This window comes from Ochotona curzoniae, unplaced genomic scaffold (assembly GCF_017591425.1).
Source record: "Ochotona curzoniae isolate NIBS_2020 unplaced genomic scaffold, NIBS_Ocur_1.0 scaffold_1037, whole genome shotgun sequence".
Taxonomy (NCBI): Eukaryota; Metazoa; Chordata; class Mammalia; order Lagomorpha; family Ochotonidae; genus Ochotona; species Ochotona curzoniae.
The window spans coordinates 21,801,301-21,823,157 of NW_024467083.1; the positions used below are offsets into that span (position 1 = coordinate 21,801,301).

At 45.4% G+C, this 21,857-nt stretch overlaps 1 protein-coding gene across 1 annotated transcript; it reads right to left on the minus strand.

Annotated features, from left to right (window-relative positions):
• Positions 1-2,378: 2,378 nt before the first annotated feature.
• On the minus strand, positions 2,379-10,443 carry BCL2L15 (BCL2 like 15). The gene is made up of 4 exons (XM_040998685.1): positions 9,820-10,443; positions 7,560-7,681; positions 3,413-3,637; positions 2,379-2,493 (listed from the first exon to the last, which is right to left on the minus strand). Exons 1-4 carry the CDS (start codon positions 9,944-9,946, stop codon positions 2,476-2,478), a joined length of 492 nt encoding a protein of 163 aa, XP_040854619.1. The 5' UTR covers positions 9,947-10,443; the 3' UTR covers positions 2,379-2,475.
• Between the last annotated feature and the right edge of the window lie 11,414 nt (positions 10,444-21,857).

Below are 21,857 nucleotides of genomic sequence, written 5' to 3' on the forward strand. Positions count from 1 at the left end.
CTGGCATAGGGAGAGGTTCTGATGGAGGAGCTTACGAAACTCCTCTGTCAGGCCACAGTCCCTGCAAGTGAGCTCATGAACCACGATAAGGAGCAACCCAGGATACCCAGTGGCATACATTTGGCATAGGTCAGGGGCAGACCAGGCCGAATCAGTTCACATCACCCATTGGCGAATCCAAGCACCAGAATAGAGTGTAGGTTGGGCCAGGTTCGGTCGTGACACAAACCAGTGCACATTATAAAATGTCAAGGTGAGGTGAGCCATAACAGATGTGGCCACAGCGCCCAGCTAGCACATGTGAGAACTAGTGTGGGAGGGAGCAAAGCCAGCAGGGAGAATGTGGGCTCCCCTGCTGTACCCACACCCACTGGAGAGCATGAGTTGGGATGGGGGCAGACTGTCGCCAACCTGCAGCGACACTACCTACAAGGCACACTCTTGAGAGTCTGGGAAAACAGGAACTGCAACCAGATCCCTTATTGCCAAACTCGGCTGCTTTTATACCCTTTCTCCACTGCTTTTCTGCTTTTCTCCCTGCTTTTCTCTCTGTAGGTCTCATACCCCTCTTTCTGCAGCTTTTCTCCCTGCTTTTCTCTCTGTAGGTCTTAGCTTTTCTCCCTGCTTTTATATCCCTCCCTCCACTGCTTTTCCCTCCCTCCACGGCTTTTGTTCCCATAGGTCTTATTGCCAAAAGCAGCTGCTTTTATACCGCTCTCCAATCACTTATTCCCTTGGGTCAACTTGGTGCTACCTGACTGGCCAGTAGCAATGACATAATGGCAGCGAGGGCATCAGCCTATCCCCATGACTTCCTGTTTACTACTGGCGAGATCAATCCCACCTCCTGGCCCTGGGCCAGCCACCATGCTGCGGTGGCCCTTCCTATTCCTGGGAGTGGCTCGGGCATCCTGCTCCCCACAGCAGATCAGACCAGGCAAGGCTACAACTCCTGTGGGCCTCATGTGAGCTAGATCCGGGAAAAGCCAACTGGGCTGACTGTTTCAACTGATGCAAGCAAAATTTAGGTTGGGTGAGGGTTGGTTGGGCTTTGCCACAGCATCAGCTGGCAGGGGCTGGCACAGGGGGGCTAAATCTGTCAAATTAAACTCCAGAACCACATGGAGAGTGTATAATCAGAGAGTGGGAGTGGCCTAAGAGGTAAATAGTGGGCGCCTCCATCTTGGGTTACTACTCCCACTGGACAGCAATGAAAACCAGGACAGGGACGGGACAGAGGTGGCTAGACAGAACAGCACATGCCTATTGTGTGTGGGCTAGAAAGTAGAGCTGGTTGGGTTGAACCAGGCTTCAATGCCCATTGACATGTATGAGAGCTAAAAGGGATGTGGGACAGAAGGAACAAGTCTGCGGTACATACTGGCAAGCATGGAAACCAAGGTAGGGGGCTGGACTGGTGGGGGTTATGGGGAGTCGCCCCAACTAGGCTGCAGCTCCCACTGGTTTGCATGAGGGTTGAGTGTGTGCTGGGCAGAATCAGACTGGACTGCCACACCGTTGGCACATGTGGAAGTCAGGGCTGGAAAGAGAAATGACCCAGCCTTTGCAACCACCAGCATGTGTATAAGCTGACTGGGGTGACGGACTGTGCTGTACCCTCTACTGGCAAGCACGCTCAAGAATCAGGTCCGGGATCACCTCAGATGAAGTTTCTTTGGAGATCCATCCAACTGAACTGCTGATCTCAGAAACCTAGTCATGTAAAGACTATGTCAACCAATGGATTCTGAAGAGATTTCATTGCACTTGAAATGGCGAGATTGTCAGCAATTCAAAATAGTTGAACTGTCAAAACTGCATGATCAGGACCCTTAGAGCATGCCTCACATCTGGAACTTGGGATAGTTGGGAGGCTGTGTGGGGCTTACCCCAGATACAGGGGGAAAAGTGATAACATTAATATGGAAACAATGGTCTTACCCACTTTCCTGTAGCCCTTGACCCTTTGTACCCTAATCAACTATATAAGAATATTAAAAATAAATTAATAATTAAAATTAAGATAATCAATAGAGAGGCATCCGCACCATGTCCTAGCAGCTAAAGTCGTCGCCTTGAAATTTGAAAGTGCCAGGATCCCATATGGCCGCCGGTTCTAGTCCCGGCAGCCCCGCTTCCCATCCAGCTCCCTGCTTGTAGGGAAAGCAGTCGAGGACGGCCCAAAGCCTTGGGACCCTGCACCTGCATGGAAGACCTGGAAGATCTCCTGGCTCCAGGTTTTGGATCTCCTCAGCACCAGCTGTTTTGGTCACCTGGGAAGTGAATCTTCAGATGGAAGATCTTCCTCTCTGTCTTTCTCCCCTCTGTCTCTATATATCTGACTTTACGATAAAATTTTAAAAAAATCAATAGAGAACTCTTATTTAGTTTTCTGTGTATTCATTTTCATTGACAAAAATCAAACACCTGATCAAAAAGGCAGTGTTGTTCAGTGTCGGAGAGAGCTCCAGCTCTTCAGCTCTCCAGGTTTTCCTAGGAAGAACAGTGAAAAGTCTACAGTCAAAAAGGATGGTCTTTAAGAACTTCCTAACGAGCTAGGGACTATGACTTCTGAAAACAAAAGAGAGTGCTCTCTCACCCGGGGTTCTAATAATTACAACTGCTAGCACAAGAACACTGGAGATTTATTGGTTTTCATAAGATTATATTAAGATGGTTCTGGGGCAGGCAGGTACTGTGACTCAGAGGGTTAAGTCACTGTTTGAAAGGCACACGTCTTGTACCAAGTGCCTGGAATTAAGTGCTACCTCCATTTCTGATGCAGCTTCCTTCTGCTGAGCCTGGGAGGCAGTCGATGATGACTTGAGTGCTTGAATCCCTGCCACCCACACGGAGTTTCTGCCGCCTCCTGGCTCTGCGCTTGCCCAGTAATGGCCTGTTGCAGCCGTTTGGAAGTGAATCCATGAGATGTCTCACCCTCTCCCTCTTTCTCTTTGCACTGACTTTCAAATAAATAAATAATCAATAAACATTTTAAAAAGGATTCTGAACTTTAGTACAGATGGGAAGTAGAACAGCCAAGACCACTTCAGTACTCATCTGAACTTCCTCAGTATGTATCTAAAGACCTAGACATTTTCCAGGGTGCAGAGTGAATCCAGGCTAATGCACAACCAATAAACTTTTATAAAATGGCTATATCTTGGGAAATGATTAGCTTTACAATCGGCGTCAGTGTTTCAGATGGCATGACCCTGTGATCCAGGCCCATAGGCTGGACGGCTATCTGCTCCCTCCTTTCCATTGTAAGACAAACCCAGCATTGTTAGCAAAGTAAGGAGGCCTGTTCTCATGCTTAATTTCCACCTTACAAAAAAGGGTCATAACTTGTAGGTATGAATACAAAAACAGCACAGATGTCTAGCAAATCCAGGGGCCTCGACATACTTACCCAACCTCCCTGACCCTGAATAAACTCCCGGATGTTTCTGCTCCCGTTGATCATACCCGTCATGGCATCGCGCATCTGTTGCACCATTCCAGGAGCCAAGCGGATCACACACTCCACCAGTTTGACTGACACTGCCAGGAAGGCTTTTTCATATGCTAAGTTGGAATCCTGAGCACACCAGGTCTGGCTCAGAGATTGTACCACACCCTGAAGTACAGCTCCTGCCTGAGAGAAGAGACAGGTACATCAGGGAAGGATTGCTCAGGAAGTGCAAGAGGCTGCAGGTGCAGGTAGAGCTGAGGTCATCTTAAAGAGTAGATGAACAAACTTCTCATCCTAACATTTTGTTATTTTAAGGGATATATGTAAGTAAATATAATATATTCGACATATTATAAAATATACAAATAACCCATGAAATGCATTATTTCAGATATTGTTGCTTAGTATTGAAAGTAGAATATTAAATACATGATAATACAGCTGCTCACATAGCAAGGTATTCCTTGAATGACTAGGAAATGCTACCAGGGGTAGGGGAGTGTGGAGAAGTGATTTGGTTTTCTTCTTCCACCTTCCTCCCCAAATGATTTGACCCAAAAGTCATCAGCTGGGGCCAAGCAAGATCTACCAGAGCATGAGGGACTGAGAACAACAGTAGTCAGTCGGAGTACTGAGTCCAAGCCCAAACAAACCGAAAAGGCACCCATGTGGCAGTGGACCTAGACGTTGGTTTCAGAATGTCATTTTCCATGAAAAGAAACCAGAGCTCCATGGAGAATGGCTGATTCCAGGTTGGGAAATGGAAAATGTATGACCTTCTGTTAGAAATGAAGGAAGTTAGAGGGCCTGGTTTGATGGCTCAGTAATTAAATGTTTGCCTTGCATTCGCTGGGATCCTATACAGGCATTGATTCAGTCCACTTCCCATCCAGCTCCCTGCTTGTGGTTTGGGAAAGCAGTACGTTATGGCCCAAAGCCTTGGGACCCTGCACCTGCATGAGACCCAGAAGAAACTCTTGGCTCCTGCCTTCAGATCAGCTCAGCTCTGGCCATTGTGGCCACTTGGAGAGAACCAGTGGATGAAGGAACTCTGTCTTTCCTTCTCTCTATAAATTTGACTTTCTAATAAAAATAAATCTTTTTTAAAAAAATAGATAAGTATTTAAGAAAGAAAGAATGAATGATCAAACAAACAAAAGAAGGAAATGAAAGTTGCGGCTGGCACAGTGGCAAAGCAGGCTAATCCTCCATCTGCAAAGCATGGGGATCCCATAAGCACCAGTTTGTGCCCTGGCTTCTACACTTTCCATCCAGCTCCCTGCTTGTGGCCTGGGAAAGCAGTGGAGATATCCCCAAGGCTTGGGATCCTGCATCCTCATGGGAGACCCAGAAGAAACTCTGCTCCTGGCTTCAAATTGGCTCAGTTCCAGCCATTGAGACCATTTGGGGAGTGAATTAGCAGATGGAAGATCTTTCTCTGTGTAAATCTGTCTTTCCAATAGAAATAAATAAATCTTAAGAAAAAAAATGAAATACTCAAAGAAGGATAGAGACACATCAAAAAGACACAGCCTAAATCGAAAGGCTGCTGGGCCCAGTATGGTGGCCTAGTGGCTATAGTCCTCACCTTGAAACTTGAAAGCACTGGGATCCCATATGGGCGCCAGTTCTAATCCCGGCAGCTCCACTTCCCATCCTGCTCCCTGCTTGTAGACTGGGAAAGCAGTCGAGGACAGCCCAAAGCCTTGGGATCCTGCACTTGTGTGGGGAACCTGGAAGAAGCTCCTGACTTTGGAATGGCTCAGCTTCAGCCATTGTGGTCACTTGGGGAGTGAATCATTGGATGGAAGATCTTCCTCTCTGTCTCTCCTCCTCTCTGTATATCTGACTTTCTAATAAAAATAAATAAATCTTTAAAAATATATATGCATATATTTTTAAAAGAAAGGGCTGCTGTTTCCTAAATCTGAGGCAATCTGAGCAACTAAGTAATGACAGTAACAGGTTTTACTTCAAAAAATAGAACTGCATAGGTCCATGTTGATATAGGAATAAAAGGATTGAAATTTTAATAAGGTAGGGGATATTTACATAACTTCAAAGTACCTCTCCATGAAACACTAGTTACCAGGAGGAAAAAGGTGACTTGTGGCCACAGGTATAGCACAGAGGATTAAGTCACTGCCTGTATCATCAGTATCCCCTATGGACACTGGTTCAAGTCCTGGCTGCTCCACTTCCAACCCAGTTCCATGTTAATGCATATGGGAAAGAGGTGAAAGATGGCCCAAGTGTTTGGTTCACAGGAGAGGCATGGATGGACCTGGTCCAGTCCTGGCCTTTGCGGTCATCTGGGCATGAAGCGGTGGATGGACGCATTCTCTTCCCCTTCTGTTTCTGTCTGTTCCTTCCTTTCTATAACTCTGTCTTTCAAATAAATCTCTTTTTTAAAAGATTTATTTATTTATTGGAAAGTCAGATATACAGAGAGGAGAGGCAGAGAGGAAGTGAGCTCCCCAAGTGAGCGCAATGGCCGATGCTATGCCGATCCAAAGCCAGGAGCCAGGAACTTCTTTCCGGGTCTCCCACACAGGTGGGTGCAGGGTCCCAAGGCTTTGGGCTGTCCTCGACTGCTTTCCCAGGCCACAAGCAGGAAGCTGGATGGGAAGTGGAGTTGCCGGGATTAGAACCGACACCCATATGGGATCCCGGTGGGTTTAAGGCAAGGACTTTAGCCACTAGGCCACGCCGCCCGACCCAAATAAATCTTTTTTTAAAAGAGAAAGTTTACAGTGGAAAAGCTTTACAAGTAACTTAACAATTACAAGTAATGGGACAAACTGAAATTTTGTGCCAATTAATAGGAGCAGCTTGAAGATAGTGAAGGAGTAAGCAACTGAGGGTAAAAGTCCAGTTTTGCCCAAGTGGAGTGCAGACCATCACTCAGCCTGTGTTCAGAAACGCTATCAGTCTGAATTCCATTCCTAGCTTCAGCACAGGCTACTGAAGTTCTCTGTGCCTTGGTTTCTTTATTTGCTTAAATGAGTAACTGGCAATACTTACTATTATGGGGCCTACTGGGCATCCAGCACTGTTCGAGTTTTTGTGAATGCAGTAAAAATGTCAGATGCTTACTATCCTGGTGCTGTGTGCAGAAGGGGACAGGTTGTTCCAGTTTGATAGTTTGTGGAGGGATAGAATGATGAGACCACAGTGGCACATGCTAAGTGGTGAGCTCCTACTAGCTGTCCCTGTTGATATTAACCAGCTATATCTTCTAGAACACCGGCATGTGAACTTTGTATCTAATACACACTACAAGTTCTCCTGCCAGTAATCCCTGCTGCAATGAGAAGCCCCCGGGCTTCCATAAGGCTTTGTCACCACATCAGGCCTGTAAACTGCTTATACTTCCTGTACAGACCTCACTATTGGACCTTGGAGCAGGAGGAGGAAGAAGAATTGCCAACACCCAATAAAATAAATATTAAAACTGATGATTACTGCGGTTATAAAAAGTGTATGGGCACCACAGTGACCTCAGCCAGAGATCTGGCACGCCCCAAAGGCAGCCAAGGCCACGTATGGGCCAATGATGGACAAAGGCCAACATTCCTTGCCCTATCAGGACCCAAACAGGGCCGATGCCAACACCCATGTCAGAAGTGATATAAAACCTTTGTCTGTGCTACCCAGCTTGTCTTTCTCACTTGCAGTCCTCTCTTCTCCTGTTTGTTCCTCCGCTGCACGGGGAAAGGCCCAGGAACAGACTTCTCTTTGCTTCATAAAGACCTGTTTATATTCAGCCCGTGTTTTTCTTTCATGGGTGGTCAGTAAACCTAACAAAAACATGCATAGAAACACTTGGTCAAGAATAAACTGCCAATCACGCTCCCTGCACACTGAGCATATTTCTGATGAAAACCAAGTGGAGACAAGCTGAAGGTTGACCGGCCTCTGCCAAGAATTTTCTATATTTATATCACTAGGGTTTCCAAAATTGGACAATTGGACAATTCCTGCTGTGCCTCCTGGAATGACTAGAACCCTAAATCCATTCTTTGTGGTAGTATATAGGAGTAGTAAGAAAAGAAAGCTCAAGATAGGAAAAATCAGCAAGCAACAGCAAAAAGTAAAAACTGACCTGCCCCCGAATGGTGTCTTCAATGAGATTCCTGGCAGAGGCCTCCAGCTCTCCATTGAACTGGTCCCCCAACATCCGCAGGCGACCAACAATGATGGCCACGTCGAAAGAGTCAGTGTCTCCTAAGACACAGAAAACACACTTGTCACAACACTTGATGGGATAAAACCTAGGCGATGGAGAAAAGTTCCCGGTCTCGGCATTGTCCTTTCCCAAGAGCACATGAAAATCTCCTTTGGGGGCAGGTGTTTAGAGCTGCAATTACGGGTCGATATTGCTTGGGAAGCATATGTTCCCTTGGCATGCCAGGTGCCACCCTGGCTCTGCTCGCCATTCCAGCTCCCTGCTAATGCACACACTGTGAAGCTGCAGGGGACAGGTCACGTGCTTGGGCCCCTGGATTGATTTCCTGGCTTTCGTCTCAGCCTGGCTCAGCTTTAGGTATTGCAGGCATCTGGGGAGTGAACTAGCAGATGGAAGCTCTCGGTTTCTGCTTGCCCTTCAAATCAAAACAATGAAAATAGGAAAAACAACTGTTTTTACAAACAGAAAATCTCTCTCTTACAAAGTCTGTTTCTCTTCTGGTATGCCAAAAGCTTAGAGTTTATTTTTTGAAATTTAAAAAAAGAAGCCTCCATTGTGGCTACATCCCATATGGGTGCTAGTTGGAGTCCCAGCTGTTCCACCTCCGACCCAACTCCTTGCTTACGGGCCTGGGAAAGCAATGCAAAAGGCCCAAATTTCTGGGAAAGACCCTGATGGAGTTCCAGGTTCCTAGCTTCAACCTGGCCCAGCCCTGGCTATTATAGCCATTTGGGGAGTGAATCAGAGAATGGAAGATGTCTTTGCAACTCTGCCTTTTTCTCATAAATAAATGGTGACTAAATCACTCTTAAAAAAAAAAAAAAGATTGATTCATTTTACTTAAAAGTCAAGCTTAGAAAGAGAGAGAGATTTTCCATCTGGTAGCACACTCCGCAGATGGCCACAATGGCCAGAGCTGGACCAATCTAAAGCTGGGAGCCAGGAGCTTCTTCCAGGGAATCCAGTTGTTGCTCATATGGGATGCTGGTGCAATAGCTGGAGGGTTAGCCTGATATGCCACTGTACTAGGCCCAAAATAATTTTTTAAAAATAATTTTTGGCCCAATGTAGTGGCCTCACAGCTAAAGTCCTCACCTTGAACCCAGCAAGATCCCATATGGATGCCAGTTCTAATCCAGGAGGCCCCACTTAACCATCCAGCTCCCTGCTTATGGTCTGGGAGGGCAGTAGAGGATGGCCCAAAGCCTTGGGACCCTGTACCCCGTGAGAGACCCAGAAGAGGCTACTGACTCCTGGCTTTGGATTGGTTTAGCTTCGGCTACTGTGGCCACTTGGGCAGTGAACCATAGGACAAAAGATCTTCCTCTCTGTCTCTCCTCCTCTGTATATCTGACTTTCCAATAAAAATAAAATAAATTTTAAAATAATAAATAAAAAAAGAAATTTAAGTTACCTGGCACGATGGTAATCTTCTGCCTGTGGCATTGGCATAGCATGTGGATGCTGGTTTGAGTCTTGGATGCTCCAGTAATCATTAGCTCCCTGATAACAGCCTGAGAAAGCAGTGGAGGATGGCTCAAGTCCTTGGGCTCTTGCCTTCATGTGGGAGACCTGGAAGAAACTGCAGACTCCCAGCTTCAGACTGGCTCAGCTCTGGCCATTGTAGCCATCCGCGGGGAGTAGCAGCAGAACAGAAGATCACTCTCTCTCTCATTCTCTGTAATTCTGATATTCAAATAAAACAAGCAAAAAAATTTTTTTAAAGATTTATTTATTTTTATTGGAAATTCAGGTTTAGAGAGAGAAGAACAGACAGAGAGGAAGATCTTCTGTCTGTTGGTTCACTGCCCAAGTGGCTGCAATGACCAGAGCTGAGCCGATCGGAAGCCAGGAGCCAGGAACTTCTCCCAGGTCTCCCACGCAGGTGCAGGAACCCAAGGCTTTGGGCCGTCTTCTGCCGCTTTCCCAGGCCACAATCAGGGAGCTGGATGGGAAGTGGAGCAGCTGGATCACAAATCAGTGCCCATATTGGATCCTAGCGGGTGCAAGGTAAGGATTTAGTCACTAGGCTACCATACTGATCCCAAACTAAACAAGTCATAAAAAAAAAATATATGCCATCCAGGTTTTTAAAAAGAAAATGTAAGAGGAAATGAAGACAGAATGCTCAGATTCTTATTTCCCTTTAACTTCCTCCTCAGGGCAGGAGGCTTACCTGCATCCGGTTCTTCGCCAGCAGTGAGGACTCGGTTAGCAACCTGCGAGTTGGAGTCCAACATGTCCATGAGAAGACCATTCACGATGATTTCCGTTTGCTCCTCAAATGTCTTGGGGGTCTTCATCTTTAGATGCTTGCTGTTGAGTGAGTTCAACAATACAACGAGCAATTTCAGTCCAGCAAGAAGTTAGAAATCCTGCTAATCTATATCTTGGTAAGTTTTGTTTTTTGTTTTGTTTTGTTTTTACAAGTAGCCTTGAAAACCTCTTCAAAACCAGCTGCTAAGAGAGGTGGGACTCGTTGTCTAAAGACCTAATTCACAGAGACAGAGACTTGAAGACTTTCAGTTCCTCTTCTCAGAATCACACCCTGCCCAGTTAATGAGTAACTGCCACAATTGCAATCCTGTCTAAAACAGAAATAGAGTTGAGAAAGAGGTTCTTTGGAAAGATCATTAAGAAATACATCCTGTTGTGGCACAGCATGTGAAGCCGCAGTCTGCGACACAGGCATCCCTTATCAGACCACTAATTTGAGTTCCAGCTATTCCACTTCTTATCCAGCTCCACGCTCACATGCTCAAGAAAGCAATGCAAAATGGACTAAGTATTTGGGTTCATGAAATCCACAGGGAGATCCAGATGGAGTCCCAGGCTCGTGGCTTCAGCCTGGCCCAACCGTGGCTGTTATACCCATTTGCAGAGTGAACCACTGGATCCACCACAAGATCTCTTTCTCTTTTTCTCTTTTTCTCTCTCTTCCTCTGTTGCTCTACTTTTCAACTAAATGCTTAGATCTTTAAGAAATATTTCCTGTTAGATTGCATCTATAGTATAATTTATAGGATGTCCTTAAAATCACAGTAGACTACTGTTCAACTTCAGATTATGGCATTTATTTGCCATATCCATACAAGGATTATTTGTGGGGCCTGGCACCATGGCCTAGTGGCTAAATCCTCTCCTTGACCGAGCCAGGATTCAACACGGGTGCCAATTCTAATCCCGGCAGCTCCACTTCCCATCCAGCTCCCTGCTTGTGGCCTGGGACAACAGTCAGGACGTCCCAAAGCTTTGGGACCCTGCACCCACATGAGAGACCTGGAAAGAAGTTTTTAGCTCCTGGCTTCGGATCGGCTCAGCTCCGGCCATTGCAGTCACTTGAGAAGTGAATCAATGGACGGAAGATCTTCCTCTCTGTCTCTCCTCCTCTCTGTATATCTGCCTTTCCCCTAAAATAAATAAATCCTTTTAAAAAAGGATAATTTGTGAAAAAGCTATGTGCAAAGAGCTTGGGCACACTAAAAAAAAACACAGAAAAAAATGATACAAGCACAACTACTCTGTTCTAGAGCTTACAATACAGCAGAAATGATTGCTATTGAATTTCAAATCACACAGTTATTTGGCCTATTGTGATATGATGAATTGAGAGTATAATAGGGAAACAAATTTTGAGTATGAGATGGCCTCCTTAACGCAGAAACATACGAGATGAACATTGATGTATAAAGAGATTTGCAGGCCCAGCATGATAATGTAGCAGCTGCAGTTCTGTCCGATGATCCCCTCTCCAAGTGAGCACAACAGCCGATGCTATGCCGATCCAAAGCCAGGAGCCAGGAACTTCTTTCCGGGTCTTCCATGTGGGTGCAGGGTCCCAAGGCTTTGGGCCGTCCTCGACTGCTGTCCCAGGCCACAAGCAGGGAGCAGGATGGGAAGTGGGGCTGCCGGGATAAAAACCGACACCCATATGGGATCCCGGTGCATTCAAGGTGAGGACTTTAACCACTAAGTCACTGCACTGGGCCTAGTACATAAGCTCTAAATGCTCATTTTTAGGACTGGCATTGTGGCATCATACTTCTAGCTGCCACCTGAAGCATCAGTATCACATACGAGCCAGTTTAGGTCCCAGCTGCTCCACTTCCCATCCAGCTTTCTGCTAATGTACCTGGGAGAGCAGTGGAAAACCGTCCACATGCTTGGGCTCCCACACCAACATGGCAAACCTAGATAAAGCTTCTGGCTTTGGCCTGGTGTAGCCCTGGTCACTGCAGCCATTTCAGTAGTGAACTGGCAGATGGAAGATCTGTCTCTCCCTATCTTTCTATAACTCCACCTTTCAAATAAATAAATAAATAAAAGAATACTTAAAAAGCAAATACAAATAAAAGGTCATTTTCTTTTGTTGTTATCTAGCACTATTTTTTCTATAAACAAAATGAATGCATTTTCAGTTTTTCCAGTGGTTTTTAATTAAGGTTTTATTTATTTTATTATTTATTTGAAAGATTTACAGAGTGGGGAATCAGAGAGAGATTCTCCATTTGCTGATTCATTCCCTAAATGGCCACAGTGGTCTAAGCTGAACAAATCCAAAGCCAGGAGCAAGGAGCTTCTTCTGGGTCTGCCATGTGGGTGCAGAAGCCCAAAGACTTGAGCCATCCTCCACTGTTCCTAGGCCATAAGCACAGAGCTCTCTCTCTGCTTTTCTTGTCAAATAAAAATAAATAAAACCATGGTTTCCAAAAGCAACAATTTCATATTCTGGGTTTTTTTTCTTTCAAGATTTGGTTTTCTATTGGAAAGACAGATTTATAGAGAAATTTAGAGACAGAGGGGAAGATCTGCCATCCATTGGTTCACTCCCCACATGCCCTGAAACGGCCAGAGTTGAGTCATTCCAAAGCCAGGAGCTTCTTCCAGGTCTCCCACATGGGTGCAGAGTTCCAAGGGGTTGAGTCATTCTTCACTGCCTTCCCAGCCCATCAGCAGGGAGCTGGATGAAAGTAGAGCAGCCAGGACATGAACCAGAGTCCACACAGGATCCAGTACTTACAGGTGAAGGATTAGCCAATTGAGCTATCACACTGGCCCGCTGGGTACACCTATTACTTTCTAAAAAAGCAATTAAGTAGAACTTCATTTTCTGTTTTTAAAAACCGTTTGAAAGGAAGATCCCACACAGAGAGAAAGGGAGAAGTAGAGAAAGCTTCCATCTGCTGGTTCACTCTCCAAATGTCATCAGTAGTCAGGACTGAGCCAGAAGCCTAGAACTCCATTCTGGTCTCCCACATAGTTGTCAATGGATCAAGCACGCGGTCCTCCTCTGCTGCTTTCCCAGAGACACCGTCAGGGAACTAGATCAGAAACAAAAGCACCAGCATGCAAACCAGAACTCTGACAGCTTTGCAAGTGACAGCTTAACCCTCTGAGCCACAATGCTGTCATCAAATTGAACCTTGAGGTTCTAATAGTTGCGATTTCTTTGATAACTTATTTATTCAAATTGGCTTCTTAATTATATTCATAGTCTTTTTTAAAAAAAGATTTATTTATTTTTATTTGGAAGTCAGATATATAGAGAGAGGAGGAGAGACAGTGAGGAAGATTCTCCATCCAATGATTCACTCCCCAAGTGAGTGCAACGGCCAATGCTTCATTGATCCAAAGTCAGGAGCCAGGAGCCAGGAAACTTCCTCCAGATCTCCCATGTAGGTGGGTGCAGGGTCCCAAGGCTTTGGGCTGTCCTCAACTGCTGTCCCAGGCCAGAAGCAGAAAGCTGGATGGGAAGTAGAGCTGCTGGGATTAGAACCGGCACCCATATGGGATCCCGGGCGCGTTCAAGGCGAGGACTTTAGCTGCTAGGCCACTGCACCAGGCCCTATATTCATAATCTTGAGATTTGAAAGTCAGAGTTACAGAGTAAGAGGAAGAGACAGAGATCTTCCACCTGCTGATTCACTTCACAAATGGCTGCAATGGCAGAACTGAACTGGTCCTAAGCCAGGAGCCAGGAAGGGTGATGAGGTCTCCTACATGAGTGCAAAGACCCAAGGACTTGGGCCATCCTCTACTGATTTCCCAGGCTCAGAAGGGAGCTGGATGGAAACTGCAGCAGTGGGGACTTGAACTGGCACCTTTACACCTTTCCCTGTTACACCATGGTGTCACTCTCCCAGTCTGGTCTTTAATTTTCAAAAGCCAGCTCATTTACTGGATCTCCACCGCCTGTATTCTTTCCCCTTGTCACACTTTAAATTGGCAGCTCTTTACACTTATGTAAATATTTATGGGCCTCACTGAACAAATGAAAACACAGAAAGGCAACTCTGAAGCTGTTCTGGTTCTCCCTTCCGGTGCTGGGGCTCCACAGCCAAGACTGTGGCTCTCATCACCCAGGGGGATTTTTTGGCAGTTTCTGGAGATGTTTTTCTGTTGATCTGTTGACATGCTTGGGGTTTTGACAGGCATCCAGCAAGTGGAAGCCAGAGATGCTGTACATAATCATCTAGCCCAAATGTCAACACTGCCATTGTTAAGAAAATCTGTCTAGATGGGATTCCATTATTTTCTGTACCTTCAAAACACCAATCCCCAACCACCACCAGAACCTAACTTGTAGCCACTCAGTCACTAGGTAGGCACTGTGGAAACAGCAGGAAAGAAATACTTTCGCTATCCTTCGTAGCTGTCCAGCATGGGGAGACCTTTAAGAAAACTAGAAAAGTCTAAACTACCCACCTGTTCCCTGCTCTGTGAAGAGCCTAGTTGAGAGTGCTGGGTGAGACATGATCTGAAGGCTATGCAGTCTGTACGTGGGTAATAAGAGTTCTGGAATTAAACTGGATGATGAAGGCTAGATCCCAAGTCCTTGAGAAATGCCTTATTTATGCCTCATGCTAAAATTAGACTCTGCTTTTACTGAAGAATACTGACAGAATGAGTCATAGAGACAGCACTGTGGCATAGTGGTAAAAACACCACCTGTGGTGCTAGGCATCCCATATGGGCACCGGTTTGTGTACCAGCTGCACCATCTCTGATCCAGCTCCCTGCTAATGTGCTTGAGAAAGCAGTGGAAGATGGTTCAAGTCTCTGAACCCCTGTACTCAGGTCTAAGAGCCCAGAAGAAAGTCTTGTCTCCTGGCTTTTTTGTAGCCCAGCTCCAGCCTTTGCAGTCATTTGGGGAATGAACCAGTGGATGAAAGACTCTCTCTCCCTCTAACTCTGCCTTTCAACAAATAAAGAAGTCTTAAAGCAAAGAGTCATATATAAACCCTTTACCAGCTTCCCAGAGATTTTATATATATATAAAATATATACATAAAATACACACACACACACACACACCCTCAGCTAGGTGAAGGATGTAATTTTCTTGTAGAAATTAAGAACTGGAGGTGCCAACATGGTGTTTAGCAAGCTAATCTTCTGCCTGCAACTCCTGCCTCCCATATGGGTGCCAGATTGAGTACTGGATGTTCCACTTCTGATCTAGCAGATGGAAGATCTTTATCTTTGTCTCTCCTTCTCTGTAAATCTGCTTTTCCAATAAAATAAAATTTAATAAAAGAGTTGGGGGGGGGGAGAAACGCAGAGGTAGGAGAGAGCCAGGTGCATTCAGGGAGCTGCCAAGTTGCCTGCTTTTGCCAGAAGACAGGGTGTTAAGGGAGTAGCAAGATATGAGATCAAAGAGACACGTTAGCTGCCACCAGACTTTGGAGTTTGGCTTCAAGAATAAAACTGAAGGGCCCGGATCGGCATAGCATTGGCCGTTGCGCTCACTTGGGGAGTGAATCATCGGACGGAAGATCTTCCTCTCTGTCTCTCCTCTCTGTATATCCGCCTTTCCAATAAAAAAATAATAAAAATAAATCTTTAAAAAAAAAATAAAACTGAAAACATGAGGACAGAAAGATGTTAATTTTGTTTTATTTATTTTAAGTCTTTTTTGGGGGGGCCTGGCACCATGGCCTAGTGGCTAAAGTCCTTGCCCTGAATGAGCGGGATCCCATATGGGTGCCGGTTCTAATCCCAGCAGCTCCACTTCCCATCCAGCTCCCTGCTTGTGGCCTGGGAAAGCAGTCAGGACATCCCAAAGCCTTGGGACCCTGCACTCATGTGGGAGACCTGGAAAAAAAGTCCCTGCTTCCTGGCTCTGAATCGGCATAGCACCGGCCATTGCGCTCACTTAGGGCGTGAATCATCAGATAGAAGATCTTCCTCTCTATCTCTCCTCCTCTCTCTATATCTGACTTTGCAATGAAAATAAGACAAATCGTGGGGCGGAAGATGGCCGACGTAGGAGAAAGGCTATGAGGGAGAGTTCAGTGAGAGAAGGTTAGAGTGCTGCAGAGGCAGCGAAGAGGAGCGGCAGGAAACCGTAGGGAGAGGTCCGTGAAACTCCCTGGGACAGTGTGGAGCCAAAAAGTTCCACACAACTCGGAAGAACAACGAGAACGGAGCAGGGCAAAGGTAGAGAAGCCGACATCCCACTCCAGACCTGCTGAGTCACCTTTGAGAGCGGCCTGACGGGAGACGCGGCCAGCTTGGAGACAGGGAAATCGGAGGGATCGTCGCCGGCGGAATTCTTCAACAACAGCAGAAGCAGACTGCAGCAGCCGGACTTTGGTGAGCTGGGGATTAACGTGGCAGCCTCCGCATTCCCCACCCCCTGCTGAGGCTCCAGCCTCTGAGAACACAAGGGGCGCAACCTGAAACTGTCAGGTCTGTGCCTTGGGAACAGCGGTGCGTGTTGGTGGCTGAAAAGGTCCCGGGAAAGCGCCTCAGATCTTCCTGCGCTAAGTGGGCCAGTGCATCTCAGCGCGCGGAGGCTGCTGGTGGGAGTCTGGAATCCCCGACACCCTGAAACCCTGTGGGTGGGCGACAGCACCAGGAGGACTCTGAGCGCCGCGCCGGGCTGGGCTAGGCGGTCCCGCCTGCAGCAGCCGCCTCCGTAGCGCAGGAGTCAGGAGGGTGCTGAACTGGGAAGTGTAGCGCTGTGTGTCCCTGACACGCAGATGCCACTCCCATAGTGTGAACTGTCCATTCCTCGCCTCCCACCCCGCAGTCCTGAGTATAGGCGACACACCGGGAGAGCTCTGAAATCTCCTGTGCCACACTGGCACTGTGCGATCCCGCTGAGAAGTTATTTTAACAGGGCGCCTGGGTCACACCTCCTCTACGGTCCTGTGAGGAGGAGCCACACACACACCACGAGTGGTGGAATCACTGCACAAGAGCCACGCCCAGAAAGTGCCTCAACCACAGTCTTGTGTGTGGGAGACACACCAGGCGGGCTCTGAAAAACCCTGCAGTCCCTGACAAGGAGAACGCAGGGAGAAAGCACATAAAACCTTCTACGTCCTGTGGATTCCCGTGCAGGGGGCGCGCCCAGAGAGCGCCTCCATCCCTCCACGCCCTGCGGTGGCACACCTGTAGAAGAGGTGCCCAGAGTGTGCCTGGAATCCACTGGGCCCCCAAGGTGGTGCTCTACAGCCCCGGGCCCTGAGAACGCACCAACGGTGCCTTGAAAATTACCACGCCCGGCAACACCACGCTTGCAGGCTCCAATCTCTACAGGAAAGCACCTGACAGCCCCTCAACACACGGGTCCATTTGCCTTACCAGAATACACCAACGCAATGGGAAAAACCACTAGAAAGAGCTGTGCTCCAGATGAAAGAGCCAGCACCCCACCAAACATGGGCCAAAAGCCATTATCAATATCGGCGATGCGAGATGAAGACATGGACGTGTTACCAGCAAAGGAATTGATGAAAATAATGCTAAAATTTCTCAGAGACGTGGACACAAAGCTGGAAGACTACCAGAACCGCATAATCACCGAAATACAACAAATCAAAACCAAACTGGATGCCCAAGAGAATAAAATTGAAAGCCTCATCAACAGAATAAATGCGGCAGAGGAAAGGATCTCTGAAACAGAAGACACACAAAATGAAAGTGCCCAGCGAATTAAACAGCTAGAGACAAACCTCAGCAAAACTAATAAAATGATGCAAGAGATGAAGGATTACCTTAGAAAATTGAATATTCGGATCATCGGCCTCCCCGAGGGAGTAGAAAGAGAATCTGGGATGCAAGCAGTGCTTGATGAAATTATACAGGAAAACTTCCAAAACACTTGGAACACGAATCCACCCCGCATACAGGATGGACAGAGAACTCCCAACAGACATGATCCAAAGAGATCTTCACCCAGACACACGGTGCTCAAGTTCTACTCCAATGAAGACAAAGAAGGAATCCTGAGACAAGTACGAAGTAGAGAAAAGATCACATACAGGGGAAAACCCATCAGAATTACTGCTGACTTCTCCGAAGAGACCCTACAAGCAAGGAGAGAATGGACAAAGATCTTCCAAGTCCTGAAACAAAACAACTGTCAACCAAAAATAATCTACCCAGCAAAGATCTCATTTGTATTTGAGAACGAAATCAGATACTTCAATAGCAAAGAAAAACTAGAAGAATATGTCTACACAAAACCAGCCCTGCAAAGTCTCCTTAGAAATGCGCTAGTCCCGGACAAAAAGGAGGCAAATCACAAACAAAGTTGGCAAATAAGAAGGTCTCCAAACTAAAGGCCGCACAAACAAGACAACTACATAGGCAACAACACATACACAACACAAACACATGGCAGGGCAAAATTGCAACCTCTCAATTTTAACTCTCAACACAAATGGTCTAAATTCACCAATCAAAAGACAGAGATTAATAGAATGGATCATCAAACAAGACCCAACCATCTGTTGCCTACAAGAAACGCATCTAACCAGAAAGGATGCAAAGAAACTGAAAGTGAAGGGATGGAAAAAGATATTTCACGCTAATGGACGAGAAAAAAAAGCTGGGGTAGCTATCCTAATTTCAGACGAGATAGATTTCATTCTAACTAACATCAAAAGAGACAGGGAAGGCCATTTTATACTGGTGAAAGGAATGATCCATCAAGAAGCAATCACCATCATTAATGTTTATGCACCGAATCTTAATGCACCTAGTTACGTAAAGCAATTACTTACAGACTTAAGGGAAGACATAGACACCCGCACAATTCTTGTAGGCGATCTCAACACACCTCTAACAACAATGGACCGGTCTACGAAACAAAAACTCAACAAAGAAACAACAGAGCTCACACAAACAATAGAACAACTGGACTTAGTAGACATATATAGAACTTTTTATCCTAAGGCCACAGACTATACATTCTTCTCAGCGGTGCATGGCACCTTCTCCAGAATCGACCACATGATAGGACATAAAGCGAATCTAAACAACTTCCAAAACATTAGTATCATACCATGTACCCTCTCAGACCACCATGGGATGAAACTGGAAATCAACAACTCAAAACTCCCCAAGAAGTATACGCACTCTTGGAAATTGAACAATATGCTATTAAACGAACATTGGGTCAGAGAAGAAATCAAAGATGAGATCAAAAAATTTATGGAAACCAATGAAAACTCTGATACAACATTCCAAAACTTGTGGGACACCGCCAAAGCAGTGCTACGAGGTAGATTCATCGCAATCGGAGCGCATGTCAAGGCCCAAGAAAGACGCCAAATACAGGAACTAACCTCACACCTCCAGGATCTGGAAAAACAGCAGCAGAAGAGCCCCACGCACAATAGGAAACAAGAAATCATCAAAACAAGGGAGGAGATAAACCAAATAGAAATCAAAAAAACTATACATAAAATCAACAAATCAAAAAGTTGGTTTTTTGAGAAAATAAACAAAATAGACACTCCACTGGCCCGATTGACCAAAAAAAAACAAGAGAAAGTGAGAATTAATAGCATTAAAGATGAAAAAGGCAACATAACAACAGACACTGCAATCATTAAGAAAATAATTAGAAATTACTACAAAGAACTGTACTCCCACAAATTTGAGGACCACCAAGAAATAGAAAAGTTCTTGGACTCCCACCACTTACCAAAACTCAGTCCGGAGGCAACTGCAGAATTAAATAAACCCATAACCGAGGTAGAGATTGAAACAGTCATCAAGGATCTCCCAACGAAAAAAAGCCCAGGCCCAGACGGCTTCACTACAGAATTCTACAAAACATTCCGAACAGAACTAACCCCAATCCTCTACAAGCTCTTCAAAACAATAGAGGAGGAAGCAACCCTCCCAAACTCATTCTATGAAGCCAACATCACCTTAATCCCAAAACCGGACAGAGAACCATCAGAGAAGGAAAACTACAGACCTATTTCTCTGATGAACATTGATGCTAAAATTCTCAACAAAATCCTAGCCAATAGAATTCAAAAAATCATCAGACAGATCATTCATCCGGATCAAGTAGGATTCATCCCTGGGATGCAGGGATGGTTCAACATTCGGAAATCCATAAATGTTATAAACCATATCCAAAAACAGCAAAACAAGAACCACATAATAGTTTCAATAGATGCAGAAAAAGCTTTCGACAAAATCCAACACCTCTTCATGCTAAAAACTCTAGCCAAAGTAGGCATAGATGGGAAAATCCACAACATAATCAAAGCAATTTATGAAAAACCCAACGCCAGTATCATACTGAATGGAGAAAAGCTAGAACCCTTCCCACTGAGATCTGGAACAAGACAAGGGTGCCCGCTATCACCACTGCTATTCAACATAGTCCTAGAGGTACTTGCAGAGGCCATAAGACAAGAAAAAGAAATCAAAGGCATACGTATAGGAAACGAAGAAGTCAAGCTTTCACTATATGCAGATGACATAATCCTATACATAGAAAAACCAGGAGACTCAATACAGAAACTGCTAGAACTTATACGAGAGTTTGGCAGAGTGGCGGGGTACAAAATTAACGAACGAAAATCAACAGCCATAGTGTACGCAAATAACACCAAGATGGAAGAAGATCTAACCAACAGGATACCATTCAAAATAGCAGAGAGAAGTATGAAGTATTTGGGAATAAATCTAACCAAAAGCGTAGGAGACCTATTCGAAGAAAACTACAAACTATTTAAAAAGGAAATTGAACAAAACCTCAAAAGATGGAATAACATCCCGTGCTCCTGGATAGGCAAAATCAATATCATTAAAATGTCTATACTACCACAAGCAATATACATTTTCAATGCAATTCCAATCAAATTGCCCAAAACATTCTTCACGGAACTGGATACAATGATTCAAAAGTTCATCTGGAAGCACAAAAAACCACGAATAGCTAGAACCATCCTGAAAAATAAGAAGTCAGCAGGGGGAATCACAATCCCGGACCTCTGGACATACTATAGAGCAGTGGTTATCAAAACAGCCTGGTACTGGCACAAAGACAGAAAGGAAGATCAATGGAATAGAATAGAAGCACCAAAAGGGAACCCACACAAATACAGCCAATTAATCTTTGACAAAAAGACCAATGACAGCTCAAGCAAGTGGGAAGGCCTCTTTGGTAAATGTTGTTGGGACAACTGGCTGATAGCCTGTAGAAACAAAAAAATAGACCCACATCTATCACCATACACTAAGATCCAATCTACATGGATAAAAGACCTAAACCTACATCCAGAAACCTTCAAACTCTTGCAAGAAAATGTAGGAAATACCCTGCAAGACCTAGGAGTAGGTCCCGACTTTCTAAGAAGGACACCAAAAGCAATAGCAGTTGAGAACAGAATAAACAAATGGGACCTCATCAAACTAAGAAGCTTCTGTACAGCAAGGGAAACAATCAACAAAGTAAAAAAGCAACCCACAGAGTGGGAGAAGATCTTTGCACACGATATAGGCGATAGGGGGCTAATTTCCAGGATATATAAAGAACTTCAAAACAACCAAAAAACCAAAACAAACAAGCCACTCAAGAAATGGGCACGGGAAATGGGCAAACATTTCACAAAGGAACAAGTCCAAATGGCAAACAAACATATGAAAAAATGTTCCAGCTCCCTAGCAATAAGGGAAATCCAAATTAAAACATCGATGAGGTACCACCTAACACCAGTAAGATTGGCCCACATAAACAAGAACACCAACGACGCTTGCTGGCGAGGATGCGGGGAAAAGGGAACCCTACTCCACTGCTGGTGGAGCTGCAAATTGGTACAGCCTTTATGGAAATCAGTCTGGAGAACACTCAAACAACTCAAAATCTGCATACCATATGACCCAGCAATAGCACTCCTAGGAATATATCCAAAACACCTGTTTTACGACAAACCAACATGCATCCCTATGTTCATT